At 43.3% G+C, this 25,427-nt stretch overlaps 1 protein-coding gene across 2 annotated transcripts in view; it reads right to left on the bottom strand.

The window, feature by feature from the left end:
- Positions 1-1,520: 1,520 nt before the first annotated feature.
- SLC25A25 (solute carrier family 25 member 25) overlaps positions 1,521-25,427 on the bottom strand; it is a 47,780-nt gene continuing 23,873 nt past the window's right edge. The window contains exons 1-10 of one of the 2 annotated variants that reach the window (XM_068248432.1): positions 14,846-15,064; positions 13,266-13,392; positions 12,498-12,585; positions 11,818-11,929; positions 10,341-10,499; positions 8,573-8,725; positions 8,355-8,462; positions 8,106-8,273; positions 6,995-7,145; positions 1,521-5,860 (exon numbers count right to left, since the gene is read on the bottom strand). In XM_068248432.1, coding sequence (XP_068104533.1) covers positions 5,676-5,860; positions 6,995-7,145; positions 8,106-8,273; positions 8,355-8,462; positions 8,573-8,725; positions 10,341-10,499; positions 11,818-11,929; positions 12,498-12,585; positions 13,266-13,392; positions 14,846-15,004 — 1,410 coding nt within the window. In that variant the 5' untranslated portion in view covers positions 15,005-15,064 and the 3' untranslated portion in view covers positions 1,521-5,675. Of the gene's footprint in view, positions 5,861-6,994; positions 7,146-8,105; positions 8,274-8,354; positions 8,463-8,572; positions 8,726-10,340; positions 10,500-11,817; positions 11,930-12,497; positions 12,586-13,265; positions 13,393-14,845; positions 15,065-25,427 lie in introns of those variants that run through there. The other variant, XM_068248431.1, reaches the window with a different exon arrangement.

Below are 25,427 nucleotides of genomic sequence, written 5' to 3'. Positions count from 1 at the left end.
ACAGACTTCTTGACCAACAGATCACAAGTCGTCAAGCTGGGCAAGATCTCCTCCCAAGCAAGGGCTACCAACACAGGTGCCCCACAGGGCTGCGTCCTGTCCCCAATTCTGTTTTCCCTCTACACCAACAACTGCAGATCCACAGCAGACTCAGTCAAGGTCATCAAATTCGCTGACACCACCATCATCGGTCTTGTGACCAAAAATGATGAGCACGACTATCGTCAACAAGTCGATAGCATTTGCTGGTGGTGCAAGGAAAACAAGCTGGTCCTCAACACAACCAAAACCGTTGAGATGGTTATTGACTTCAGGAAGCAGGCCCCCACCCCACCCCCAATCTTTATTGACGGCACGGAGGTTGAAAAGGTATCTAGTGTCCGCCTCCTGGGAACTCAGATCTCCAGCGACCTGGGCTGGAAGACTCACACGAGCACCACACAGAGGAAGGCCCAACAAAGACTCTTCTTCGTCAACTGAGGAAGTTTGGGATGGCACAGGAGCTTATGTCAAACTTCTACTCTGCCACTATAGAATCCGTCATCTGCACCTCCATTCTGGTGTGGTATGCTGGTTCCTCAAACAGAGACAAATACAAGCTTCAGAGGGTCATCAGGTCGGCGGAGAGAATCATTGGGAAACCACTCCCCTCGCTTGACCTCTACAACTCCAGACTGCGTTCCAGAGCACAAAGGATCGCAAATGACTGTGCACACCCAGGCCACCGCTACTTTAACGTGCTCCCATCTGGCAGAAGGCTACGGTCCATTTCCTCCAAGACAGCTAGGCACATGAACTCCTTCTTTCCTGCCGCCGTTAAGCTCCTGAATTCCATTCACTGGCTCCCCCCCCCGCAGGCCGGTAATCAGACCATATGTGCCCGCCGAGTCCCTGCTTTCTGGCCACCTTTGCCCCAAATCAGCGCCTCCCTTGCTTAAGCTACACCTACTACTGTACTATTGCTTCTGTACTGTAACTGGTTGTTGCTGCTGTTGTGTTGCTAGAATGTCGTGGTCAGATGACAGATGTCATGGTTAGCTGTTAGATGTGTAATAATTGTTGCCTTCTCATTGTTGTTTTGTTTTTTGCTGCTGAGCTCTCTGTCTGTGCCCAACCCAATTCCGGGCATGACCCAGTCATGCTTGGCGAAATAAACTTGATTCTGAAAATCAGGTAAGCTATAACCGGAAGGGTGATAAAGCTACCTGACTGTTTCTTCACTTAAGTTCTTAGGGATCAAGGAACAAGCAATCCCTTCTGTTCCAGTCAATAGTAGCAAAGAAATTAATGCAATAGAAAAATTGTGAAATCTCCACTCCCTGCTGGTTACAGATTAACACCCAGCTCCTTCCAGCTACATGTAAGATTTAATAGCTCTGAGAGGCTAATTCAAAGCCTGGACTAGCCGGTTAGGTGCAGAACAGACGGGACATGGAAAGTCTTGAGGCATGTTCTGTGCTTATACCAGGTTCTGGGAAGTTCATCCGGGTGGGATTTGCATGAATAAAGACACCACAATCTTGTCTATCACAATATAAAGAACTTTATTAAACATACTCTAGAACAAGCACTTTTGGCATAAACTGCATTCAGATTACAACAGGCAGAATGAACATTGACAGTTTTTTTTGCATTGATTCTTGCTTAGTCTCATGGACTTGCTTACAATTCAATTGGGGTGTGGGAGCAGCTGAAGACAAGAGGAAGGGAAAAAGAAATTGAGACAGCCTACATCTCCCTCGCCACTGTTGAGCTTGTGTGTCACTAGAATTGCATGATTAGCCTGCTCAAAGCAACTGGCCATGTAACCCCTAGACAGAATACAGAGCTTTATTGTTCCACTGCAAAAACATACATAGACCACAATTAATGCTCTTTTATATAGAGCTACGTCTTTCCAAACCAAGCCATAGCCGATTCTGCTGTGCAATGGGAATATACAGGGAATATTCCTTTCAGTCGATTACAAAAAAGGTAATGATTAGGGTATACAAGTCATCCTTTTATCTGAAGCCCCACATTAATATGCCATAGTGATTGAGGTGCTAATAAGATTGAGGTATATGCAGCTTAGAATAGGACCAATCAAAATCAGCTACTGAATTTGACTTTTGCAATTCCAAGATGCATAGATTTGCATAAAATTCCATTCAAATTTTATTAGCATCACATTTACCATCTCCAATCTGCCATCATGAAGCTCCTCTGCTCATTCCTCACCGCTTTACTCGCCAGTATAGACTTCCTTCAGCAGTGAGAGCTTTACAACCAAACTCCTTTGGCTGATTTCAGAAGAGAGCAAGAGAGGAGCTTCAAAGACCCAGATCTTCAGAGAAGCGCCAGATAAAAGCAACTGGACACAAATGCCGTAAGCTGACTTGTATACAAATGTGAATTTTCAATGCAGAGATCTGCTTCAAAACTTATGGGCAGAAGCAGAAGGCTTGACCAATTTGGTCATCAGCTTGCCCGCACCCACAATTAAAGATGCAGCGAACAAATTAACACCCAACCCACACTGTGGGGAGAGGAAATAAATACGAAGAAAAAAGAAAACCCATCCAAATACCACCACCACTTGGGGAACATACATATATACATAGAGAAAAAGTAAAAAAAAAAAAAAAAAAAAAAAGTGTCCCACAAGTTTAATACCCACCAGATTTTTTTTTTTTTAATATATATTTTTTTTCAACAAAAACACTGCACAAAAAGGGGAGGAATAGCAGTGCCTAGACTCCTATACCACAAAATAAAAATCCCACCACCCCAAACAAAAAACTACTGAAACATTGGTTGCCATCTTGCACTGTGTTTTGCCACAGTCAATATGCAGGCTTTACCACGCTTTCATTGAAGCAGCAGGCGGCTAGCAGCCTAATAAAATCCAAACATTTCACATGCATCCCATGGACACATCATGGGAATATCCTTCAAGACAATTACAATCCTTCATTTTAATACTGTCTCTTAAGACACCTAAACCAGAGTGAAAAGCTCTGTATCCAATCTAAGAATGTACCATAAAGGACTAAACAGTGTGACTAACAGTATTCAGAGAGATGCCACTCTATGATGGAAAGCCAACCGTTGCTCATTTGGATCCACATTAACTAGAGAGATTTCTATGTGCAAAAGGTAACTATGTAAAAGATGCAGCAGAGTTAAGAGTCAGTCCACCCAAAACTGATATTTGGGGGCAAGCTTCACCATTGACATATTCCTCTTGGGGGGGCTCCAATGTTCGCAATGCTTCTGAACTGTTATTTCTGCTCCACAATAGCCAAGTATCCTCTGCTGCAGTAGAAGTCTTGCTCTGCCTGTCCCGTTAACTCAAAGGCAAGAAACAGGAAAGCAAAGACCTCCGAGACGGTTTGGGAACTCTAGAGCAGAAATCAACTGCTGGAGAAACTTAAAAGCTGAGAATGGTTCAGTTAAGAACAATTCAAATGTCAGTATCAGGTTTTCGGTAGACTGAGCCTTTAAAGGGGAAAGTGTACAAAGCACCAAATCACTCTAAATTCGCACAACATCCTACTATTTAAAGTGCAAAATTTTTTGTGAGGTCAGAACAGCTAGTTTTCCGTCTGTGGATCCCAGAAACGGTTCCTTGCTCCCAATGACCTGATAACCTACCAATAGCCACCGCTATTCGTGGCCGATTCACTTCCTGCTGTTTAGTGAACAGAAAGTGGCCAATAAGAACAAACTTAAGAACTTGGACAGAGGTTACTGTATGTAATCTGACCAAAGTACCTAGGCAATGCCTACAAATCGGGCCTGACACATACGCAGCAAAAGTAAAACAAGTTAGTGATGAAAGTTAAAATAAAAAAGGCCATAATACTATAGTAATATTAAACATTTGTAAAAATATCTTATGGTTATCTTCTTAAATAAATATATAATAAATACAAGCGAGGCAGTAAAATCCATGACAAATTAAAAAGAGGAATGTGCAAACAAAATGGATGGACAGAACTGATGTTTGAGTGAAATGACAGCATATGAAAAAAATAAAAATATAAATAAAAAATTAAGACACCACTCTTTTCTAGGTTACTTTAAAAAAAAAGTAAATTAAGTCATGTTTCTAGCAGCTAGAGGCGCCAGGTTTATGCCCAGGTGAAGAAAGTCTAGAGGAGCAAATAAGGGCAGCAGATAGTCAGACAACTGCAATGATTTACATTTGACAGCATGCCCCAGTGATACCAATAGATCAAAGCAAAAACGTATCAAACAGCCATGCGGAGGGCAGGCAAAAAGAATGCATTATGGTAAATCTGTCAAAGCAATGTAAGCTGCCATTGCAGACTTCAACTGTCTGACAGATTAACACATAGCGCAAATGCCCTCCAATAAAATTCCCTGGCCTAAATAATTTTAGGGAGGAGGAGAAGGAGTAATATGTGCACATTTACTATGGAACCTCAGTATGAAGCTTTGCCTGTACTTCTCTCACTGCATGAAAGACTGGGCAGAGGCTACTAATTAGTGGGGAGGGGGAAAAAAAAAAAAACATTTCTGAAAGCACTATAAAAATCAGTGGAAATGCCAATTGAAGTAAAAAAGAAATTAAAGCAGCAATTATGGGGGGGGGGGGTTTAGCCAATATAACTAGGAAATTATTTTGGCAGATAGCGTTCTCCTTTAAATCATGCCATAAAAGAACTATGGAAGTAGCCACTGCTGATTCTGCACAAGCATTGAAGAGTGATCAGCACGCCAATCATGATCTGTGCCTTCAAGCCATCAGAAAATAAAAAACAAAAACAAAAAAAAAACCCACTTCCATGGATCTACCTTGATGGGTGAACTTTAGTTATTCAGTTAGAAGCATTAATGGAGGCAGGCATGGCAGCAGAATGAACCGATCATAGTAAGGTTCCATGGAACAAATACACTGCAGGTTCCTTTACTTATCCCCCATCCAAAACAAAGTTTAAAAAAAAAAAAAAGAGTAAAAAAAAAAAAAAAAAAGTTAGGAGGGATTTTAATCTATAGTCCTGCTATCAGTAGCAGGGATTATATTCAAGTAATGAACTGGACAGATATTAGAGCTAGTCTAATATCTACCAAATATAGTCTACCACATACATGGGTTATAATGAAAGGTTCTGATTCTTGTGAAACTATTTCCAGGATTCAGAGGAATCCATGGACAGCTGTTCCACAGCAAGCAGAGAAATTACCTGGCACACACCTGGGCGTTTCTGGGTAACCTATCCTCGTCTCTGGCCTCTGCCTCAGCAATAGCACTTTAAATGCATGCTGCATGTCAGAACTGCACTACATACTACTACTACTACTACACATTCAAAAAGGAAAAAGAAAAAACAGACATGCCCTTGTGTGGGGCAATACATAAAATGGGTACAGTTGTAAATCCAAAAAACAAACAAAAATGTAAACAAGGTATCAGCTTGGAAGATGCTACTGGTCCCCTCTTAAGCAGGAGGGTGGAATGAGCTAAAAATCGCCCAACTGTGTAAAGAGTTCTTAGCACAGAGGCCAAGTCTCACGTCATTCTGTCTGTGGGCTTGTATCACAGTTTTACTCCTTCGCTTTTAGTGTTAAACACATTCACAGAATGAAGACAAGACCATTCTCATCCAGAGAGTACGGCCCAGGATTGCAGTCTGATGTCCGGCAACAGCAGGTGTCCCCTTTGCTGATCACCGAGAGGTCACTCCCAGTGTGCTTTTAAGGTGCTCGTACACCACATAGCTGATGCTGACGGCTGGGATCACCTTCATGAAGTTGGGGGCAAGGCCTCGGTAAAGTCCAAACGGCCCCTCCGTTTGCAAAATGTGCTTAAAGAGGTGGCTCATCGACACTTGTGGAGCTCCTTCAATAGAAGCTGCAGAGAAAGAATATGCAGATTAGGCACAACTCTTCAGACAAAAAGCAGACATCCACTAAAGAGCACCATTTGAAACTGCTGGAACAGTAGCAGAACCACCAACAGGAATCTCAAACCCCCTCCCCCCCGCAAAAAAAAAAAGCGGTTATGGCTGTTATTTTAACAATAAAAGCTGTACATTACTGACGTGGTGCTGTGGATTCTTCGTGTTGTACAAGTAAATGGCATTAGTAAGCTTGTTAGTGGTAGAGGCCAAGAGGGGGATACCCATCCCCATAAGCAGTACTGCTCACAGGTTTTGGAAACCAGTCATGCCCTGCATTTTTCTTTTCACAAGATACTAAGGACTTTATTCGACCAAGATTACTTGAACATGCGACTAACAGTATCACCTATGGAGAGGGAAGGTTCTGGATCCTATACGGCCTTCCTATTCCTCCCTCTGTGTCCTGTCACCCCCATTGCACATTCGACCAACTGGTTGAATAAGCCCCCAAGGATCCTTGAAAGCCTTCGGTGTCCCTGAGTGCTCCGTACTGCACATGGATGAGAGCGCTTGTGAGCAGTATGGAGCCGCTAGTCTTTGGAAGCACTCCAGTGCCTTATGAGGCCTTCCGGTGGTAGCAAATTCGACAAGGGGGGACTGCGCTGGAACCAGGATACCGAGGAACAGGAAGGCTCTTTAGGATCCAGAGCCTTTCCTCTCCATAGATCAGTATCTGCTTTTTTCTCTCCTGCAGTCATTTCAATATTGCTTTAATCGCAAAAAAAAAAAATTTAAAATTTGACTATGAATAACAAATTTTATATATATATATATATATATATATATATATATATATATAAAAAGACAGAAAGGTTTATTCAGCTACATATAACTGCCCTGTTTCACATTCCTACACCAAGACAATGGGGCAGTGCATTGGGAGGGCAGATACAGCCAAATGTCCTCTGAGTCCACTTATTTGTGCAACACAAACGTCACTGTAATTAGAAAGTGCACTAAAGGTATCCTAGTAGACCAAACCATACAAGCTTTGCTAACCTGTAAATCTATGACTACTTTTGTGGTGTTCAGAATAAACTAATGACAACCAATGTGAGGATACTAAGGCCAATGCAAAGACTCACCCTGTGCCTGCATGCGAGTCCTGACCAGTGCCAGGGGATAGCTGGAAAGCTGCCCACACGTGCTGGAGATGGTCCCACAAGCCAGTAACACAAATACTCCAGGGTCAGCACTGCTTGTGGCATAGCGGCTCAGCCAGGCATTCTTTAGAGTCTGTTCAAATAGGAAAACAAATTCATTACGTTAACAGTGAATAGATTTCAAAACCAAAAAAAAAAAAAAAAACTACATTTTTCAGCTTTATTCGGAATAAGAAACCTGCAGATGTGCAAATATGTGACACGAGTAGCCACTGGCGAACCAGTCGGTACCTGACATTGCACATGCAAATCATGATTTAAACTATTCTGTGGTGGTAGTTTTATCAAGACTGGTGCAAAAGGAACTGGCTCAAAGGGGAGCAGTTGCCACTGGACATATTTTGGGCTGACCTACCTGAGAGCTCAGTTCATTCCCTAGCTGTATCCTATACAATAATAGGCAAGTGTCCCTGCGTCTGTCCGGGTGTCAGTGCTTTTTTGCACTGCGCATGTGCAGGGACACTGCCGAGAGCCGACGGGGCCAGAAGGGGCGGGCGTGCATGAAGGATTAGTGACAGACCTAGTCCGTTTTATAAACGGGCTAAGGCCACTAGTCAGTAAATAAACCTGAGCTGCAACACAAGACAAAGCTCTGTATGAACTGACCAAAACTACTGACATTGAACCAAAATTAAGTACCTCCTGCGGCGTCTGCTTTCACCATGAGCACCTATACCACTTGGTATGGAGCCGTTTGTAGGGACACCAAACACCAGAGAAGGCTTGGAGTCACGCCAGCTGACAGGTGAGCCCCAGGCTGGTGGCAGCACTAGGCTGGCTGGTTTCTGATAGATTTTATACCGAAATCTACTGGAAATCAGCCTGTGCTGTATGGGAAGGTAAAAGATCCCGCTCTAATCAGATTTGATCAGAGAGAGATCTGTCTCAGGCCAATCTGCCAATACAGTGAGTGATGTATGGCTACTTTAACTGGTTGTTCTGGGCAATTGAAACTGTGAATCTACAAGACCAATTCTGTGCAAATCAAGTCACTTCTCTTTGGTACCCACAGAATGCAAACAAGACTGCTTACCTCATACACTGCCAAATCGATGCCAGCATAAGGGATAATCCCCAGCATGTTGGGCACGTAGCCTTTGTAGAAGGCAGCCATTCCCTCTTTTAGCAAGATATTTTTTGCGCAATCCCACATCCCTTGGTATTGGCCAGTCTTTCTCAAAGCCATTCTTGTTTTCAGCACCTGTAACCAAGCGGATCTTTTAGTAAAAGTAACCATAAGTGTAGTTCATATTTGTAGAAGGCAGTTAGGTCTAGCGCTCACCTCCATAGGGTATATACTGCTCTGTGCAATTGCACCAGCCAGAGAACCAGCCACCAGTCTCTCACGGATCCCCAGAGTCTCCTGATCAGTGCCAATGAATCGCTTAATCTGCAACAAAAAATTACAGACTATTACATTTCAGAATTTCACGACCAATTCAGAAGCAACTTTAGCAATGTACAATTTACAGTCCCAGAAATGAGAATTCAATGACTCACCTGCTCATAAGCCATGAACTTTATGGCCGACTCTGGGGCAATTTTAATCACGTTGATTCCATTTCCACGCCACAGTGAGCGGAGGCCTCCCTCACGGATCATTTGCGTGAAGCCCCCCAGCATGGACATGTTGTTGCTGCGTGACGCATGGACCTGTGAGACAAAACAAAGACGTGTGCTCAGAAATCGCCAATAATCCCAGCACAATGGCTGCAGCTTGTGTGTAATCCCAGCAGGAATGCGTAATAACTCTCAGCATGTAAAACTCTGGCTAAGGCTGAATGTGGCTCGAGTGAAAGTGCGTCACAGGTATAATGCTCATTCCCAAAACAAAGTAATAATCAGCTGTAACACATGGACTTGTAGCTGCTCTGCACGGCTGGCATGACCAACAGCACTTCACTGAATCAGCAAAAAACTTAATTTTAGGATTGAATACCCAAGATATGCACAACAGCACTCAAACTAGTTCATTCATGTACATAGAGGGTTGATTAGTTAGAATGATCACATTCTAACTATATTTGTCTAATATTTAAGTCAGTTTTTATATACCTAGGAGGCATTGTGACCCATAATTAGAACCTACAATTACTATTGAATTGTATTTACGGAGCGGGTTTGTCCCGGTCCATTAAAGTGTCTGGTAACAAGACTATAATGCTGGGAAGACACGTTTTGTTTTACCGCACAATAGATGCGTTCGATTTATAAATTCTGTCATGTCCGATATTCTGCTCAATCATTTTAGCGCTCGATTCCTTAGAAGCGAAGGTAAAAACGAGCTGAAGATAAGAGACAAGCAGAGAATCGAATGGTAAAATCAATCGCGGAGAATCGACCGCAAAAACCGTATCGTGTGTTCCCAGCACAAGACAAGTGCACAAGCCTTGCTTTTGTGTTACATAGCGACTGTGGCCTACAATAATGCTTGATATAATCAGTATAGCATTTTGGAACTAGAATTATAGGCAGTTGTAAATCCTTATGCTGTCACATAGGCAGCATTCATACATTTGTGGTAAAAATGGGGTGCTTTTAACTTTTTTTTTTAAAAGAGAGACTACAGTAACTGGCTGCTATGGGTCATTGCAGTCTGCTGCCAGTAATATAAAGGGTCTCTGATTTTTTGAATTACCACAAAAGCCATACTGAACATTAAGCCGAATACTCACCACCCGACGAGTCCAGCGACATCCCCTTGACGAGAGTTCAGAGATTCCTCTTCACGCTCGCACGGGCACGAACAGGAAGTTAAGCAATTGCGGTACTTTGCACGGAGTTGTCGGTGATCTTAAACATCCGATGTGACTTAGACGAGCGTAATTAAAATGTCGTTTGCGTGCCTGTACCTATCTTACAAGATCGCGGAAACTACCACACGCTGCTCAAAAAAACATCCCCGCCGGTCACCAGTAAAATAGCGTCGTGGGTATGATGGGCCTTTAGACTTGTGCTGGGTTGCAGCACAGTCTCATATGACCTTGGCACACAATTCATCTACGACATGGCAGAGTGCCAGAAAAAAAAACTGCTCTCTGGTCTACAGCACTCCCTGAACTTGCAAATCAGATGTCGTGCAGAACAAAGTCCAGCATTCTTGACATTTATCAGCGTAACCATGATTACACAATTTTCCTTGCCCTACTGAACTCATTGAAACTTAAGAATTTGCATCATGAATCAATGCTATCTAATCTAACAGTACTAAAAGAAGCCAGGTACTGTGACAAGTGTATGTGTCATTTGGGTTTCAAATCCTGCTTACCTGCATTAAAACTTTTAACCGGTCTAGAGGCGCCGTGCATGTCCGTGATACGGCGCCAGCCCCGCCGCCAGCCACAAGATGCCTCCACCACATTCCAGTTTGCTTCTCTTCCACTGTAAACTCATCTGGGACAAGGAGATTTTCTCCAACATCGAAGATCTGCAGAGGGAGGAGAGAGATTGGTTCAACATCGGCACACTCAAGCCAATAGGTATAAGCCATGCCCTACACTAGTCAGCCTCAGAGCTCTTATCACCACTTCTCACAACAAAGGCTTCACTCAAGTCTGCTCATGCAAATTTTCTGCATCAAAATATGTAAGGGGAAAATTATCCGGTTGGTGCAACACAGCTGAGTGGCAAGTGGGTGGAACAAACCAGCTCTGACTGACTGGGACCAGTTACTCTCCGCGTGCAGTTTGGTGCCAAGTTTTCACTTCATGGATTTTAATCACTTATTAGTACAGATAAAGCAACTTCCTGTTTAACACCACAGGATGTCTAATACAATATCCAGTCAACCTGAGGAATGCAAAATTATTCTTTAAACTGGTACAAAGTGCTGAGTGCTTTACAAAGTCTATGCTGCTAGCAAATACAACTACAGTTATTCTCTTCTATCTAGCCAGATGGGACTCAAACCCTTCAAAAGAAGTCAGATACTGACCTATGGATAGGGAAGGCTCTGGATCCTATAGCGCCTTGTTATTTTGTTCCAGCGCCGTCGACCCCGTTTAACTTTCCGCCTCGGGAGGCATGTCTGAGTGCTTCCTAAGCCTGGCGGCTCTGTACTGTGCGTACAATCGCGCTCATGCATGCACAGTACGGAGCCAGTTGGATGAATACACACAACGGGGGTAACAACGCTGGAACACTGAGCAAGAAAAGACAGTAAAAGGCGCTATAGGATCCAGAGCCTTCCCTGTCCATAGGAAAGTATCTGACTTTTAGTCACTTTACATTTACTTTAACACCCCCTGCCGTGGTGCCCAAGTACGAAGATTCAGATTTTGAATATTCCAAAGATGTCAATATTTGCCCATTCTAAAGAAATAAGTGTTCTTTCAGCAAAGATTCATTGCTCCCTACTGGCTGTAGCCAACTGTAAGGAAACAATGTTACTGCCATAAATGGGCTACTTATCTAAGACAGCTGTACATGGCTAGAGCTGAATGCCTACACCAGTTCTGTTTTCTGGAGTGACAATGTATGCCATAACTGAAGTGTAACTGAGAAACAAGTCCATGTCAAGCCAAATGGCTACACTTCAGTTTTCATACAGCATTGGACATACTGTTTCCTATTTGCACTGTAGCAGTACATTGGCTAAGGTAGGTTGCACATGCACAAGCGGCTCAGTGTACCGAGCTATCTGCATGCCAGAGAACCACTACAGCATGCATACTTCATGCACAGGTGCATCCAGTTACAACAGTAGTGTACATTGCCGCAAGGAGGAGGAAAAAGAAAAGGCTTACCGTTGAATGTTTCCAATAAAGTATGATTTCGGGAATGTTGTCAGCTGGATGTAAAAGGTGATAATCTCTCCACTCATTCCAGTCTATTGTCATTGTGCCATTTTTATCCATACTGAAAGACAAAAAGCACAAAACAGAGTCAGAGACCTAAACAACAAACATAGGGCAGCATGCACGATACACAAGCACAGTCAAGGCACAGCGGGAGGAAGACAAGAGGACAACATACTTACTGGGCAACAGGACCAAAGCGTTGGCCCCTCCTAATTCTGACACAGACAGAAGCAAAAGGGAAGACAGCACAGAAAACAGTTACTCCCTGGTGGAACTATTAAACCCCCCCCCCCCCCCACGTTTGTATAAAAGGCTTACTGGGTTTAGGGCAGAGCCGCTAACAGGGCAGAGCCGCTAACAGGGCAGAGCCGCTAACAGGGCAGAGCCGCTAACAGGGCAGAGCCGCTAACAGGGCAGAGCCGCTAACAGGGCAGAGCCGCTAACAGGGCAGAGCCGCTAACAGGGCAGAGCCCAGAAAGCTTTTGAAGATAGCTCAGGATTTACGGAATGATTAGGTTACTTTTCTGCATTCGGTGGGATACCATCCAGAAAAGAGGGGGTAGAAAGCAGACTCGGCACAGTAATACACAGCCTGAAGCTTGGCTGGGCCCGTCCTACATGCTCACCTCTTCAGGATTTTCACTGCCTGCTGTTCAGAGATATGTACGCCGAGGTCACGGAGTGACTGCATTATTTCCTGGGCATCAATTCGTCCTAGAAATGGAACAGATCTTTTAGCACACAAGTTAAAAACAAACAAAAAGAAAATAAACCCACCCTACATTCTAAGGGTAAAGTTTTCAGCCAATAAACTGTACAAATACAGATCCCAAAGCAATTCAGTTTTAAGGGTCCTGCCCAACTTATGAACCCCCCCACTGTAACAGAATTCTCTGGTAAATTTTGAGGGGGGCCAAGACAGCAGACATGAGCATTTACAAACTAATAACCATCACTGGGTCTTTAGTCATTTTTAAAAGGAGCAATAGTCCTCCCATCTCACTGAATTTTGATATTAGTTACTGATGGGAAGTCACACTACTGTTGGTTATCGGTTTGCGCCTGCTGAAGTACTAAATGTCTTCAGGTTTGGTGGGTGAAGTTACTTGCAGCTGACTTGGAATGTACATTTTGTACTTCTCAGTGATCATATAATTTATGGCCTTTATTAAGTGGCACACAGGAAGCAGAAATGAAACATCAAGGCTCAGCTTAGTTTATGGAACAGGCGTGACAGAATGCAACAAATTACATTACGTATGGAATTTACACATTACATTATGTATGGTATTTAAAGTACATAGTTTTAAAAACCAAAATTCCTCCTTGATTAGGTTTGCTAAGGCCAGAGGTGCAAGTTTGGAACGGTTACCCAGATAAGATGAACTACTAACCATCATTCTTTTTGTCCAGGCTACGGAAGACCAGCCTGAGCTTCTTCTCATGATCACGCAGGTAATGCACAAATTCGTCAAAGTCCAGTTGGCCATCCAGGTCCTTATCCCCAGCTTTCACTATTTTCTGTAGATTAAGAAAAGAACTTAGATTCACATTCTCTGCAAATTTGCAAACGGTTACATAAGAAAACAAAGCAAAGGGGAGTATCTCACATCAGTTGCCAGGCTAAACCTAGAAAGTACAAGAATGAACTGGATAAGGAACAACCTGCCAAAGAATGCAGAAACAATTCCAGTCTTGTATTCACAACAGCAGGAACGGGACAAAAAAGAAAAACCTGACCTCGTTATCTCACAAAAAGACTGAAAACCTGCTCATTCAAGTTATATTGTTCAGAATCAGACAATTGCTTATTCCAGAACACAAACTGAAGGCAGCCTGCCACTGTCCTACAATGAGGGGGAAATATAAATGACTCCGGCAGCAGAGAGGTTAATTGGCACTCATCAACGTGCCAGGGGATGAGCAGAGTGGGGAGGTCAGCAGAGATTTATGGTGACCTTTGTAAACTGTCTGAGCTGCAGTCACAGGACGCCCTCAGAGGACATGAAGTGCTGAACCTAAAGATAGCAGAGTGTGACATAGCTGCCCAGGTGACAACCCTGGAACACCATTTCACCTATTCAGGCCTGAAAGTGAAAACGTTATGGAATTTTAATATACTGCCTGGAATAATTCAAAGGAATGCAAAATATAAGCATTGCATGAAGGGAAAAGAAGTCTAAAGTTTAAAGCTAGTATATTCCAGGTGTCATACAGCCAATACAGCAAAATAATGGAGTGGATTCCATAGTGGTTTCACACAAATTGCTCAAAAGGTGGATTAATTGGTTTGTGTTATCTACCTTCCCACTATACCAGAGTAAAAACCTTCTTTACAAGTGCTAACTAGTTCTAGTCAGATGACAATCCCTACACATTCACCATTACCAGCAGTGTCGGCTTCAATCGACACCTCGTCATACAAGAGAAAGCAACAAGTGCATACAGGTGACCCATGCATAAAAACCCTGAGGTTACTAATAAAGCTTCCCGAATTATCAAATTCCCAGTTACTAATAGAGTCAGAATAAAGAAAGTCACAGTACAAGTTACTGACTTTTTAAGCAAAAGAAAAAAAATAAAATAAAAATTAGTCAAGTCTAATTGCTTGCCTGGGAATAAACCAACGGAAAAAAAAAAAAAAAAAAACCCTTCCCTAAAATAAAAGTACTTGATTGCATTATTAACCACATGTCAGTCAAGAATACAAAGGCATTTGCAAGCAAAACACAATAGCACTAATTTGGTTGTAAATGGCTCTGCACAGTGAAATACCTGCAGCTATTGCAATGTTTGTCACAGTGGCCAGAGGCAGACTTTTACACCACAAAAACCTATAGAAAGTAGACTACATAAAGCTGAGCACTTTAGTACTACAACCTAAAGCTTTTTTTTTGCACTTCGAACTAAAAAAAACTCAGTAAAGTGCATGTGTACCATGCTGTGAATGTCATCCAGACAAGCTGGCTCTCACCTGTCTCCATTGCCTGTAGGTTGAGACCTCCTGAGATGGAATAAAAAGGCTTAGCCTGAAAATGGACTTCAGTTCTGAAGGTAATCCATCGGACTCAAAGTACTGAAACTCTGCCTGAGACTGATCAAGCACTGGCACGTACAAGCTCAGACAAAGCATGGTGGAGACAATTGTGACACCTGCACCAGTGTCAGCTCTGAGCTCCTCTGTACACCTCCACTCTTCTCTACAGTGAATCCTGAAGCCGGCAAGTGACGTGGGTAAGGCAATGGGCTGGGCTGCTATTGGCTGAAAGCAGACCAACCCACTCCCTTTGAAGTCAGTCCAGCTGGTAAGACCAGCCTTCTAAGCTAGCCAATCCCAGAGGAGGCTGGTCACTGCCTGTATCAAGGGATTCTCCCATCATGTAAATGACAGATCAAGAGAGCAGTCAGGTGGCTTTTGTGAAAGCAGCTGTTGACAATATCAGAAAAGGACAGAAGACCCCTGGTCACATCAAGTATAGGACTGCTGTACATCACAAGGTGCATAGCTTAAAACACTTAAGATATCCTGTATCAAAATGTTGAGACATGACCTGAATGCTATTATGAACATTTAGCAAAGGCTCAAATGCAAAAGATTCCATGATATTTAAAGCAGATCTAAATCAACTGAAGGTCCGATATAAGCAATGAGGCAAGTGGGTAACAGGTGAATGTAGGCATAAACGGCTCAATATTTTTAATAAATGAAACATTTTTTGTAAATGCGATTTTAAATTTATTAAAATAAATCACATTACTATCAAAAATTAGACTTGCTCATGCTCAGATACAAAGCTAGCAGCTTCAGGGATATCCATATTAGGGCTGGTTCACACAGGCGGTACATTTAGCCGATGCTAAGCGCTTTTCTTAACCACTATCGCAGTGAAAATGCTAACATTGAAAATACACGTAAACACACACAAATGAGAAGTATGTTTCTCCCAGAGTAGAAGGAGCCTTGAATTACTTTTTTCCTATGCTGCTGTGACTTACAGCAGGTACTAGGAATCTGATAGAACCAACAGGTTTTGGACTAGTCCCATCTCCTCATGGGGGATTCTCAGTGTTTGCTTTATTTTCAAAAGAATTTAGTAAATGGCAGTTGCTCCCAGGGCTGTGGAGTCGGAGCAATTTTGGGTACTCGGAGTCAGAGGTTTCATAAACTGAGGGGTCAGATGAATTTTGTACCAAATCCACAGCCCTGGTAAGTATTAGACTAAGGAGTCAGCCATTTTGGGTACCCGGAGTCGGTAGTTTCATAAACTGAGGAGTCGGAGTCAGCTGATTTTCTCATCCAATTGCAAAAAAAAATTGTGCAATGAGCAGGAAGGCCGGGCAGCATCCTTGTATAAATCCTTTTCAGAGAATGTCTTTATAAACAAAGGCCATGCTGAGAATCCCCCACAAGGAGAAGAGCTAGTCCAAAACCTGTCGGTTCTGTCAGATTACTACCTACTGTGACAGCAGCATAGGAAAAAGTAATTTTTAGTTAATTTTACTCTGGAAGAAACGTAATTCTTATTTGTATGTGTTTACATGTATTTTAAATTTTAGCATTTTCGCGATAGTGATCCTTAAAGAGCAGAAAAAAAAAACGCTTAGTATCTGTGCCCAGCGTTTCATCATTGCGTTTTGAGCCCCCGGGGAGGGATGTGGAATTGCAGGAAAGCAGCCAACGCCATTAGTATTTATATAGCGCCAACATCTTCCACAGCACTGTACGAGTATTTAGTCTTGTCACTAACTGTCCCTCAGAGGAGCTCACAATCTAATCCCTACCAAAGTTCTTTGTCCATCACAATCCAGGGTCAATTTTAGAGGTGAGCCAAATAACTCAGACACAGCATCTGACAAGAGACCGGATCTACCGCAGTGCTTACGCAAACTCCAACTGACAAAAAATGCTTCCATTCATTTGAATGGAATGGCGGTAGATTTCTTTCAAATTACACTTTTGTCAGCGACCAAAAGAATCACGTTTACAGCCAGTGTGAACCAGCCCTTACACAAGCTAGCAGCTGCTGTGGGGATATCAATATTATGCAAGGCACACACCATTCAATTTTCTGACAGATTAACAGTTCGAATCGATCATTACTGACATGCCCAATCAACTCAATGAACAAGAGGATCGATTTTGTGCAGTAGTGATTGTACAATCAATTAAGTTATCGATTGGGAGCTGATCAAACACGTAGGAAATACATTTCTGACCCATTTATCTGCTGGGAAACTGAATGGTGTGCACCTAGTATTATGCCAGGTACACACCATGCAATTTCCTGTCAGATGGGCCAAGTCGATTAATTCCAAACAGGTCTGAACCGATTTTTGTATAGAAATTTAACAAAAAAAAAAAAAAAAAAAAAAGAACACAAAACAATTGGAGATCAGACCTGTTGGAAATAATCGACTCGACTAACCAGTCTGATGGAAAATTGCATGGTGTGTACCAGGAAGACAATATTTCTGCTGAAATCTTGTCTAACATCTACTGATACAAAGAGGTAGACTAAGTAAAATAACCGGCATATAAAATAGTTGTTTAGTATATGCCTATCAGAATGCATTTAAATTGCGCATAAATCATGAGACCCAGCAGTGGTCCATTTCCCAGTTCAGCTGTAGCTGTCCTGCAGAGACCTCCATTAAGTAAAACCTTAATTCACCTTCACTGAATAATCTAACGTCAACCTGTCAAGTGCAGTGCTGCCACAGCTGAGAAAACAGTTTATCCCCGCTTTAAAGGCTAATATGCTTATAATATACTTTTATCCCAACTGCTCCCCACAGCTCACAATCATGTCCTCTCAATGCCGTACAAAGCGAAGTGCCTGCAGATAACAATCCACTTCAGTTATCCACACCTATCCGTGCATTCAAAAAGGACAAAGAGCCCGAAACCTGACTAAGGGCTGGAACCCACAGGAGCGCTTTTGGCAGCGTTTTGGCAGCACTGCGATACGCTAGCAGTTTGCCAAAACGCTGGGCTAATGTTAATGGATGGGGCAACTTCCACAGGAGCGTTTGCGTTTCTCAGAAACGCAAACGCAGGACATGCAGCATTTTGGGAGCGTTAGCGCTTCAATGTAAAGTATTGAACCGCTAGCGGAAACGCTCAGCAAAACCTAAACTGAGCGGTTTTGCTAGCGTTTTGCGGTTCAGCACACTAACAAAATGAAAAATAATTCACAGGACCAATCAGGATAAAAACGCAAAACGCTAGGCACCCGCTGGGGAAAAAAATACAATGTTGCAAAACACGACCAAAAACGCGCATGAATCTGCTTGCAAACCGCTCAGACAAAACGCTAGCGGTTGCGTTTTGCGTTTGCGGTTTTCAGTGGGTTCCAGGCCTAATGCTGGGAATACACGGATCGTTTTGCAGCTAATTAGATGGTTCGATAGATAATTTCCGACATGTTCGATCTCCCTTTCGATTCTTTTGCCGCTCGATTTCTGATCGAAGTCAATGGAAAAAAGAAAAAACGAGGGGAAGATAAGATTTGAGAGCTGGAATCGAGCAGCAAAACAATCGAGAGCAGAAACGCACGGCAGAAACTAACCGTGTATTCCCAGCATAACAAATGTTCAGTCTATTCAATGCTAAGGTTCTTTGTGCAGAAGTAAATGCAGTCTACAAAACTACAATGGAGCGCCACCTTATGGCCAGACTTAGAAGCAGCACGATGGGAAAATAAAATACTGCAAGCTACAGCGAGTGGCTATTTTTTCAGTAACTATGCTAAGGGGAGAGGGTAGTCTTGGGGAGGCGGGTTGAACAAAACAGACCCAATGTAGGCTATCATTTAGGTATTAGAAAGTGTATTGCGTAGCCAGACCTATCCATCAGCTTGCATTTGTCCATAGGTCTTGTGCAGATAAAAGCTCTGCAGCAGCCATATGACAACCTCAGTATCCACACTTCCTGTCCTATTGGTGATCAATATTGATCAGGGTCAGGCATTTTTGCAGACCAGATGGGAGTGGCCTAGATTGTTAATTTTCACTTGTTTTCCACTCAGCAATTTTGCATTTACGCTTTGAGAACTTTCTCCGGGCAGTAAAAAAAAAAAAAAAAAACCCTTTCAACTTCTGTATAACCCAAGGTATAGAGCAATTTCCCAGCATAACAAAAAGGGTCCATGGACAGACCCACACTTAATACTGGAAAGTGTGGAAGTGTGGGAAAAGCAGGCAGTGGTAACACTGTTACACAATTTCAATCTGCACTTAGTACATTATTGGCTTACCCGGATTCAAGCATAAACAATCAGCTTATGTGGCCATTCTTAGGAAGTGGAGGAAACCTCTAGTTAGGGCTATGGTATATTTACAGACCACTACTTAAAAACAGGAAGTCTCCAGAAATATGCCAAGCAGGGAAATCTACCACTGCAACCTTTCCAAGCCAGCTCCTAATGCTGAATACACACGATGCAGTTTCTGTCCGCTGGGAATTGGACAATTATTTCTGTCATGTCCGATCTGCTCCTGTTTAATAACGGGATTGATTTTCTGAAGTTATGGGAAAATAAAAATAAAAAAATAAAAAAAAAGGAGATAACTAATAACGCAAACCTTTAAACAGCATAAGTGATGGTAAGCCAGTCCAGCGCGTACGAGAGATATCGGCGTGGGAGACCTGGGCGCAGGATACAGCCGGTGTATGGCGGATCCTGCTGCCGCACAAGTCCCAGCCGTATTAAATACTATTCCCCCTCCAGGCCGCCATGGATAGTGGGGGAATGAAATAATTTGGCTTCCACCAATTGCTGGAGGCCGAATTATGTTTTAAAAGTAACTTCAGTTCAGTCTTCTGACGGTGCTGAAGTTACTCCCTGTGCCTGCTATAGCCATAGTTCCTATTACGGCCTATGGTGGCGCCAGCTGCACCCAAATCTCCTGCGCTGGTTTCAGTGGGTTCGAGTCCAGCACTCAATATATGAGAGCGCCAGATAAAAAGCTATTAATCTGATAGCCCATAGAAAAGCTTAAAGAGGAACTGTCGCGAAAATCTTTAAACTCATAGAAATAAGTACATTTCTTCCTGAGTAAAATGAGCCATAAATTACTTATCTCCTATGTTGCTGTCACAGTAGGTAGTAGAAATCTGACATTACCAACGGGTTTTGGGCTAGTCCATCTATCCATAGGGGATTCTCAGCATGGCCTTTATTTATAAAGACATTCTCTGAAAATGATTTATACAAAGATGCTGGCCAGCCTCCCTGCTAGGGCTGCACGATTTTAGGGAAAAATCAAAATTGCGATTTTCCTCTCAGAAATTGCAATTTCGATTTTTTCCCCAATTTTTTTCAAATGCTGGGGGGGGGGGGGGGGGGGGGGAGATGGGGTTTCTGCACTGCCCGGTCCGCTGTCTGTAATACTTGCTTCTGGCCCCGCTGTGCGCGGATTGGCCAGAAGCAGTGAATATGTATGAGTGTTAATGAGCAGGGGGGTTTGGGCGGTCAGGGGGGCGGATCCACTCCAGCGAGCGGCCGGGCACATCATACAGCATTACCAATCACTGGCTAGCGATGGAATGACGGCAGCGGTAGGCGGAGCTGTATGCTCTGTACAGCTCCGCCTACCACTGCCGTCATTCCATCGCTAGCCAGTGATTGGTAATGCTGCTGTATGTGCCCAGCCGCTCGCTCGAGTGGATCCGCCCCCTGCTCATTAACACTCATACATATTCACTGCTTCTGGCCAATCCGCACACAGCGGGGCCAGAAGCAAAGTATTACAGAGTGCGGACCGGATTGGCCAGATGCAGTGAATATGTATGAGCGTTAATGAGCGGGGGGCGGATCCACTCGAGCGAGCGGCCGGGCACATACAGCGTTACCAATCACTGGCTAGCAATGGAATGACGGCAGTGGTAGGCGGAGCTGTACAGAGCATACAGCTCCGCCTACCGCCATTCCATCGCTAGCCAGTGATTGGTAACGCTGTATGTGCCCGGCCGCTCGCTCGAGTGGATCCGCGCCCCCCCCCCCCCCCTAATTGACACTCATACATATTCACTGCTTCTGGCCAATCCGCGCACAGCGGGGCCAGAAGCAAATTATTAAACAGGACCGAAAAACCGAAGGTAGTGACGATCAGCAGATCGTATTGCCACGAACCGCGGTTTCGGTTTTAAACTGAAAAACCGTGCAGCCCTGCTCACTGCACACCATTTTGGCAGTTGGACGGAGCAACTGCCATTCACCAAATGCTTTTAAAAAAGAAAACCCAGATAACCCCCGTATGAGAAGATGGGCTAGTCCAAAATCTGTCGGTAATGACAGATTTCTACTTCCTATTGTAACTGACAGGAACATAGGAGAAAAGCATTTATGGCTCATATTACTCTGGGAGAAATGTACTTATTTGTATGTGTTTTACATTTTAAAATTTTCGTGACAGCTCCTCGTTAAATGACAACTGAGGGAGAGGCTGCCATATTTACTTAAAAAAAAAGTGCCCATTGACAAAACAATTGTTTCACTAATTGCAATCTTTTGATGGGATTTTTACAATCAAAATTAATCGGAAGGTAATTATCGACTGATTGAATTAAAGAATCGCTCAGTAAATGTGATCATATAATCCAACTTTCGGATCGATTTTATCCTATTTTAGCAATTGACCAAATAATTTTTCCTTATCGACTGCCCTCATAAACTTAATTTTCTATACAATTAAATCATTAAAAAAAATTGTACCATTAATGGGCACCGTAATATTTTCAGCCATAGACCCTGAACAAGCATGCAGCAGATCAGGTGATTACCCGCATGCTCGTTTCTGGTGTAATTCAGCCACTTCTGCAGCAAAATAAATCAGCAGGGCTGTCAGGCAACAGATCTGGTTTAAGAGGAAATAAATATGGTAACCTCCATATTCATCTGATTGATAAACCGTTGTGGCTGGCCATGATGGTTACTTTACATTATTTCAGTTTGGACTGTTGCAGAATGAATTAATGTTGCTGATCACAGTGCTACATTGGAATATGACCAAGACTGTAATACTGTCCAAATCACAGGACAGGCAAACCATATTCAAGGCCCTGACATGAGTACTGGAACAGTCTGTGAGTCATGAGACATGGATAGTTGATAATTAAGAGATGAAGCTTCTGTGATGTAAGCCAATCAAGATTAGCCAAATAATAGATCTGCAGCCAGGAATCCACGTGAGCTGGTCCTCAACCTATTGCTGCAATGCTGCTACCAAGAATGTTCAAAGCAGTAAAAAATACCTGATGCTTGGCCAAAAGTTTGACACTCAGTGGAACATACAGATATTGAACAATGAACAGAATTACAAAATACTACAGCAATGCCCTCAAAGACAAAACCAGACATGCAAAGCATTTAAAGTGGAACTCCAGCCAACACTCCAAGCCCCCCCTCCCCACCTCAAAGTATGGGTAGAATGATCCTTTTGTTTTAAGATCTTCAAAAACAGACCTGAACTTGACAGAGGAAGTTTTCTTTCACAGCTTTGCCACACTAGAGAACTTCAGAAAAGCACAAATTACAGTATAGAGAAAACCGGTGGAGATCGCTGGAACTGAAGTTTACCCAATCTGGGTAGCAGTAGCAGGCTGGTAACTTTACTAGCCATAAATACAACCATACCATCCATAAGCATGGAAATTACACATTTAGTCAGCGGGTTTCATACACTACTAGTGTCGTTTGGCTAGCCTACCAGGCTGAAACCTGCTCAGGAGCTCACATGCTGCTAGACGTAAAATACTGACCCCCGGGACATAAGATACATAAAACTTCTGACAGCCAAAACAAATAGTTCATAATATTTCTGGCTGTCAGTGTGAGGTCTGCACAGCCATCTCCAGTCTTGTGCATCTGTCAGGGCAGCACAAGTGACAAGCAGCCAAACACTGCTGATATGCTCAGCCTATTGCTGGGCCAGGCAACATGAATGATCACTGAGCTGCTGGCAGACTGACAGCCAAATCAAAAGTTATATTAGGCTGGCTATGATCTGCAACAGCTATGGACAACCATGCAAAAATGACGTATAAACCGGTTCTACTGTGGCCTCCCTAGAGGGCAGCTGTGAGAGGACAGGCTGCAAAGTTAGGGCACACCTGAAGTGAGGGGGCGGCTGACATTTCCTTAAAAACAATTCAAGCTGCCAGCCTTATTGATTCAATGACTAATGCCTGGTGCACCCCATGCAATTTCCCATCAGATCGATGTCAAACAAATGTCCTACAGGTCAGACTAATTTTCTGACCACTTCTGCACAAAATCAATTGAAAAATTGAAAACCTGATTGGACATTGACTTGACAGGAAATTGCATGGTGTGTACCAGGCATGCCACCTATAGTCAAAGACCAGTGTTCTCCCCAGGCCCTTTTAACCAGGTACACCAACCGACTAATGTTGGTGAGCACCCGGCTGTCATTGATTGGTTTTGCCTCCTCATCCTATGCTGTAAGCAGAGTTGTACCAGCCCTGCACTCCATCGTGCCCCACCCAGCTGGAAAAAAATTCTGGGGAGAACACTGTAGAACCCGAACAAGCATGCAGACCAGATGTTTGACTTCTAGGGAACCTTAACAGAGAAATATGGATATTTCCTTTTAAACAATACCAGTTGCCTGGCAGTCCTGCTGTCTCTTTGGCTCTAGTAGTGTGAATCACAGACCTGAAACAAGCATGCAGCTTATCCAGTCTGACTCCAGTCAGAGCACCTGATCTGCATGCTTGTTCAGGGGCTGTGGCTAAAAGTATTAGACACGCAGGATCACCAGGAGAGTCAGGCAACAGGTATTATTTTAAAAGGCAAAATCCATATCCTCAGTTTAGGTTCCCTTGAAGTCTGACTGGATTTGTCACATGCTTGTTTCAGGTGTATGATTCAGACACTAATGCAGCCACAGAGATAAGCAGGGCTGCCAGGCAACTAGTATTGTTTAAAAGGAAATACTTTTGGTAGACACCATATAACTCACTACAGTTGTCCTTTAAGCTCACTACTGCTCAGTATTCAAAGACAAAGAAACACTTATATGGCGCTTTTCTCCTGGCGGACTCAAAGCGTCAGAGCAGCAGCCACTAGGATGCGCTCTTTAGGCAGTAGCAGTGTTAGGGAGACTTGCCTAAGGTCTCCTGCTGAATAGGTGCTGGCTTACTGAACAGGCAGAGCCGAGATTCGAACCCTGGTCTCCCATGTCAGAGGCAGAGCCCTTAACCATTACACTATCCAGCCACATAATATTCATATCTGAACAGCTCTTAATGGCATAGCTCATTCACTGATATAATCCACTCTCTTGTGAACTGGTGCTACTAGAATGAACCGGTATAAATACCTGCAATCTATATACAGAGTTTTAAAATGTGTACTTTGCATGACTCCATGCAAACATCTCTTTACAAAAGATCAGGCTGTAGACTGACTATAAAAATATTATCCACCCAGTCAAACATTCATGTCCTCATTTAATGTGCTATATATAGTGCAACGTACTAAGACGTAACGCTTGGTAGCATTTAAAACCATGTAACAAGGGGACATTTAAAACAAAGATTTGTGGCATAGAATATTGTTTAAAAGCATGTATGAAAAAGCAGGAAGTTATTCTTCCAGTCATGTTTAAATTGGTCTGTAAAGTTAATGGAAGGAAGCACGATGGATAAATTCTCAGCATGCCAGTTTTAGTACATGCGTTAAGCAGGCTTCCACAATTTCAGCTAGGTTTAAGAAGCTCACAGGAGATCAGAGGGTGAAACAAAACTACAATTCCCAGCATGCACTGTGATCAAACTATATGTCACAGCTACACACGCAGTACCAAGACCACCTTCCACTCAAGTTATCCAGTCTGAAAAGTTCCTATTTTCCTCTTCAAACTGGATTAATGATTAGCAATTTCCCTCCAAAGACTTTACCTGTTGCAGGTCCTTCCCGGGTGCCACCACCATTAGAATGATTGGGCCCTCATCCACGTCCCCATTTTCCTCCACATCTGACCCCTCCATACTATTCTGGATTTCCAAGTCGTTACAGGCTATCCAAGGAATATAGGCGCCTAGGAACTGACGCACTGACTGCAGCATCCTTCTAGGTGTTAGCAAGGACAATTAGGCAAGAGTGAGAAAGGAACACATCCAACACACCCTAAACTTCTGGAGATTATCTGCAGCCAGTGCTGCAATGCCTCTATGACACAGCAGAAATAACTTGACACCAGCAATAAGAGCAGCAGTGAAAATGTGCAGCCAGCATCACCCTGAGGCAGAAACACCTGAAATCTCCTTTCTGCCCTCACTCTGCTACCACAAACCAAACCAACTGAAGCCGGCTGCTGTGACTCTGCATTCACACTGCAGCAGGGTCCAGCCAATCACAGCTGAGGACATTAACATGCTCTGGAGTCAGACCAGTCAGCATCCAGCAACCCAAAAGGAAATTCCTGCATCCCTCAGTCCCATCAGAAGAAATTTCAGATTCAGTGTAATCTATACAGATGCCTGTGCTTAGGGAGAGTCGGCAAAGCGACAGCTTCCCACTGACACCAAG

The sequence above is a fragment of the Hyperolius riggenbachi genome, chromosome 8 (genome assembly GCF_040937935.1).
Source record: "Hyperolius riggenbachi isolate aHypRig1 chromosome 8, aHypRig1.pri, whole genome shotgun sequence".
NCBI classification, from domain to species: domain Eukaryota; kingdom Metazoa; phylum Chordata; class Amphibia; order Anura; family Hyperoliidae; genus Hyperolius; species Hyperolius riggenbachi.
Note: the sequence above shows the minus strand (reverse complement) of the source record. Positions and strands in the feature narration are given on the sequence as shown.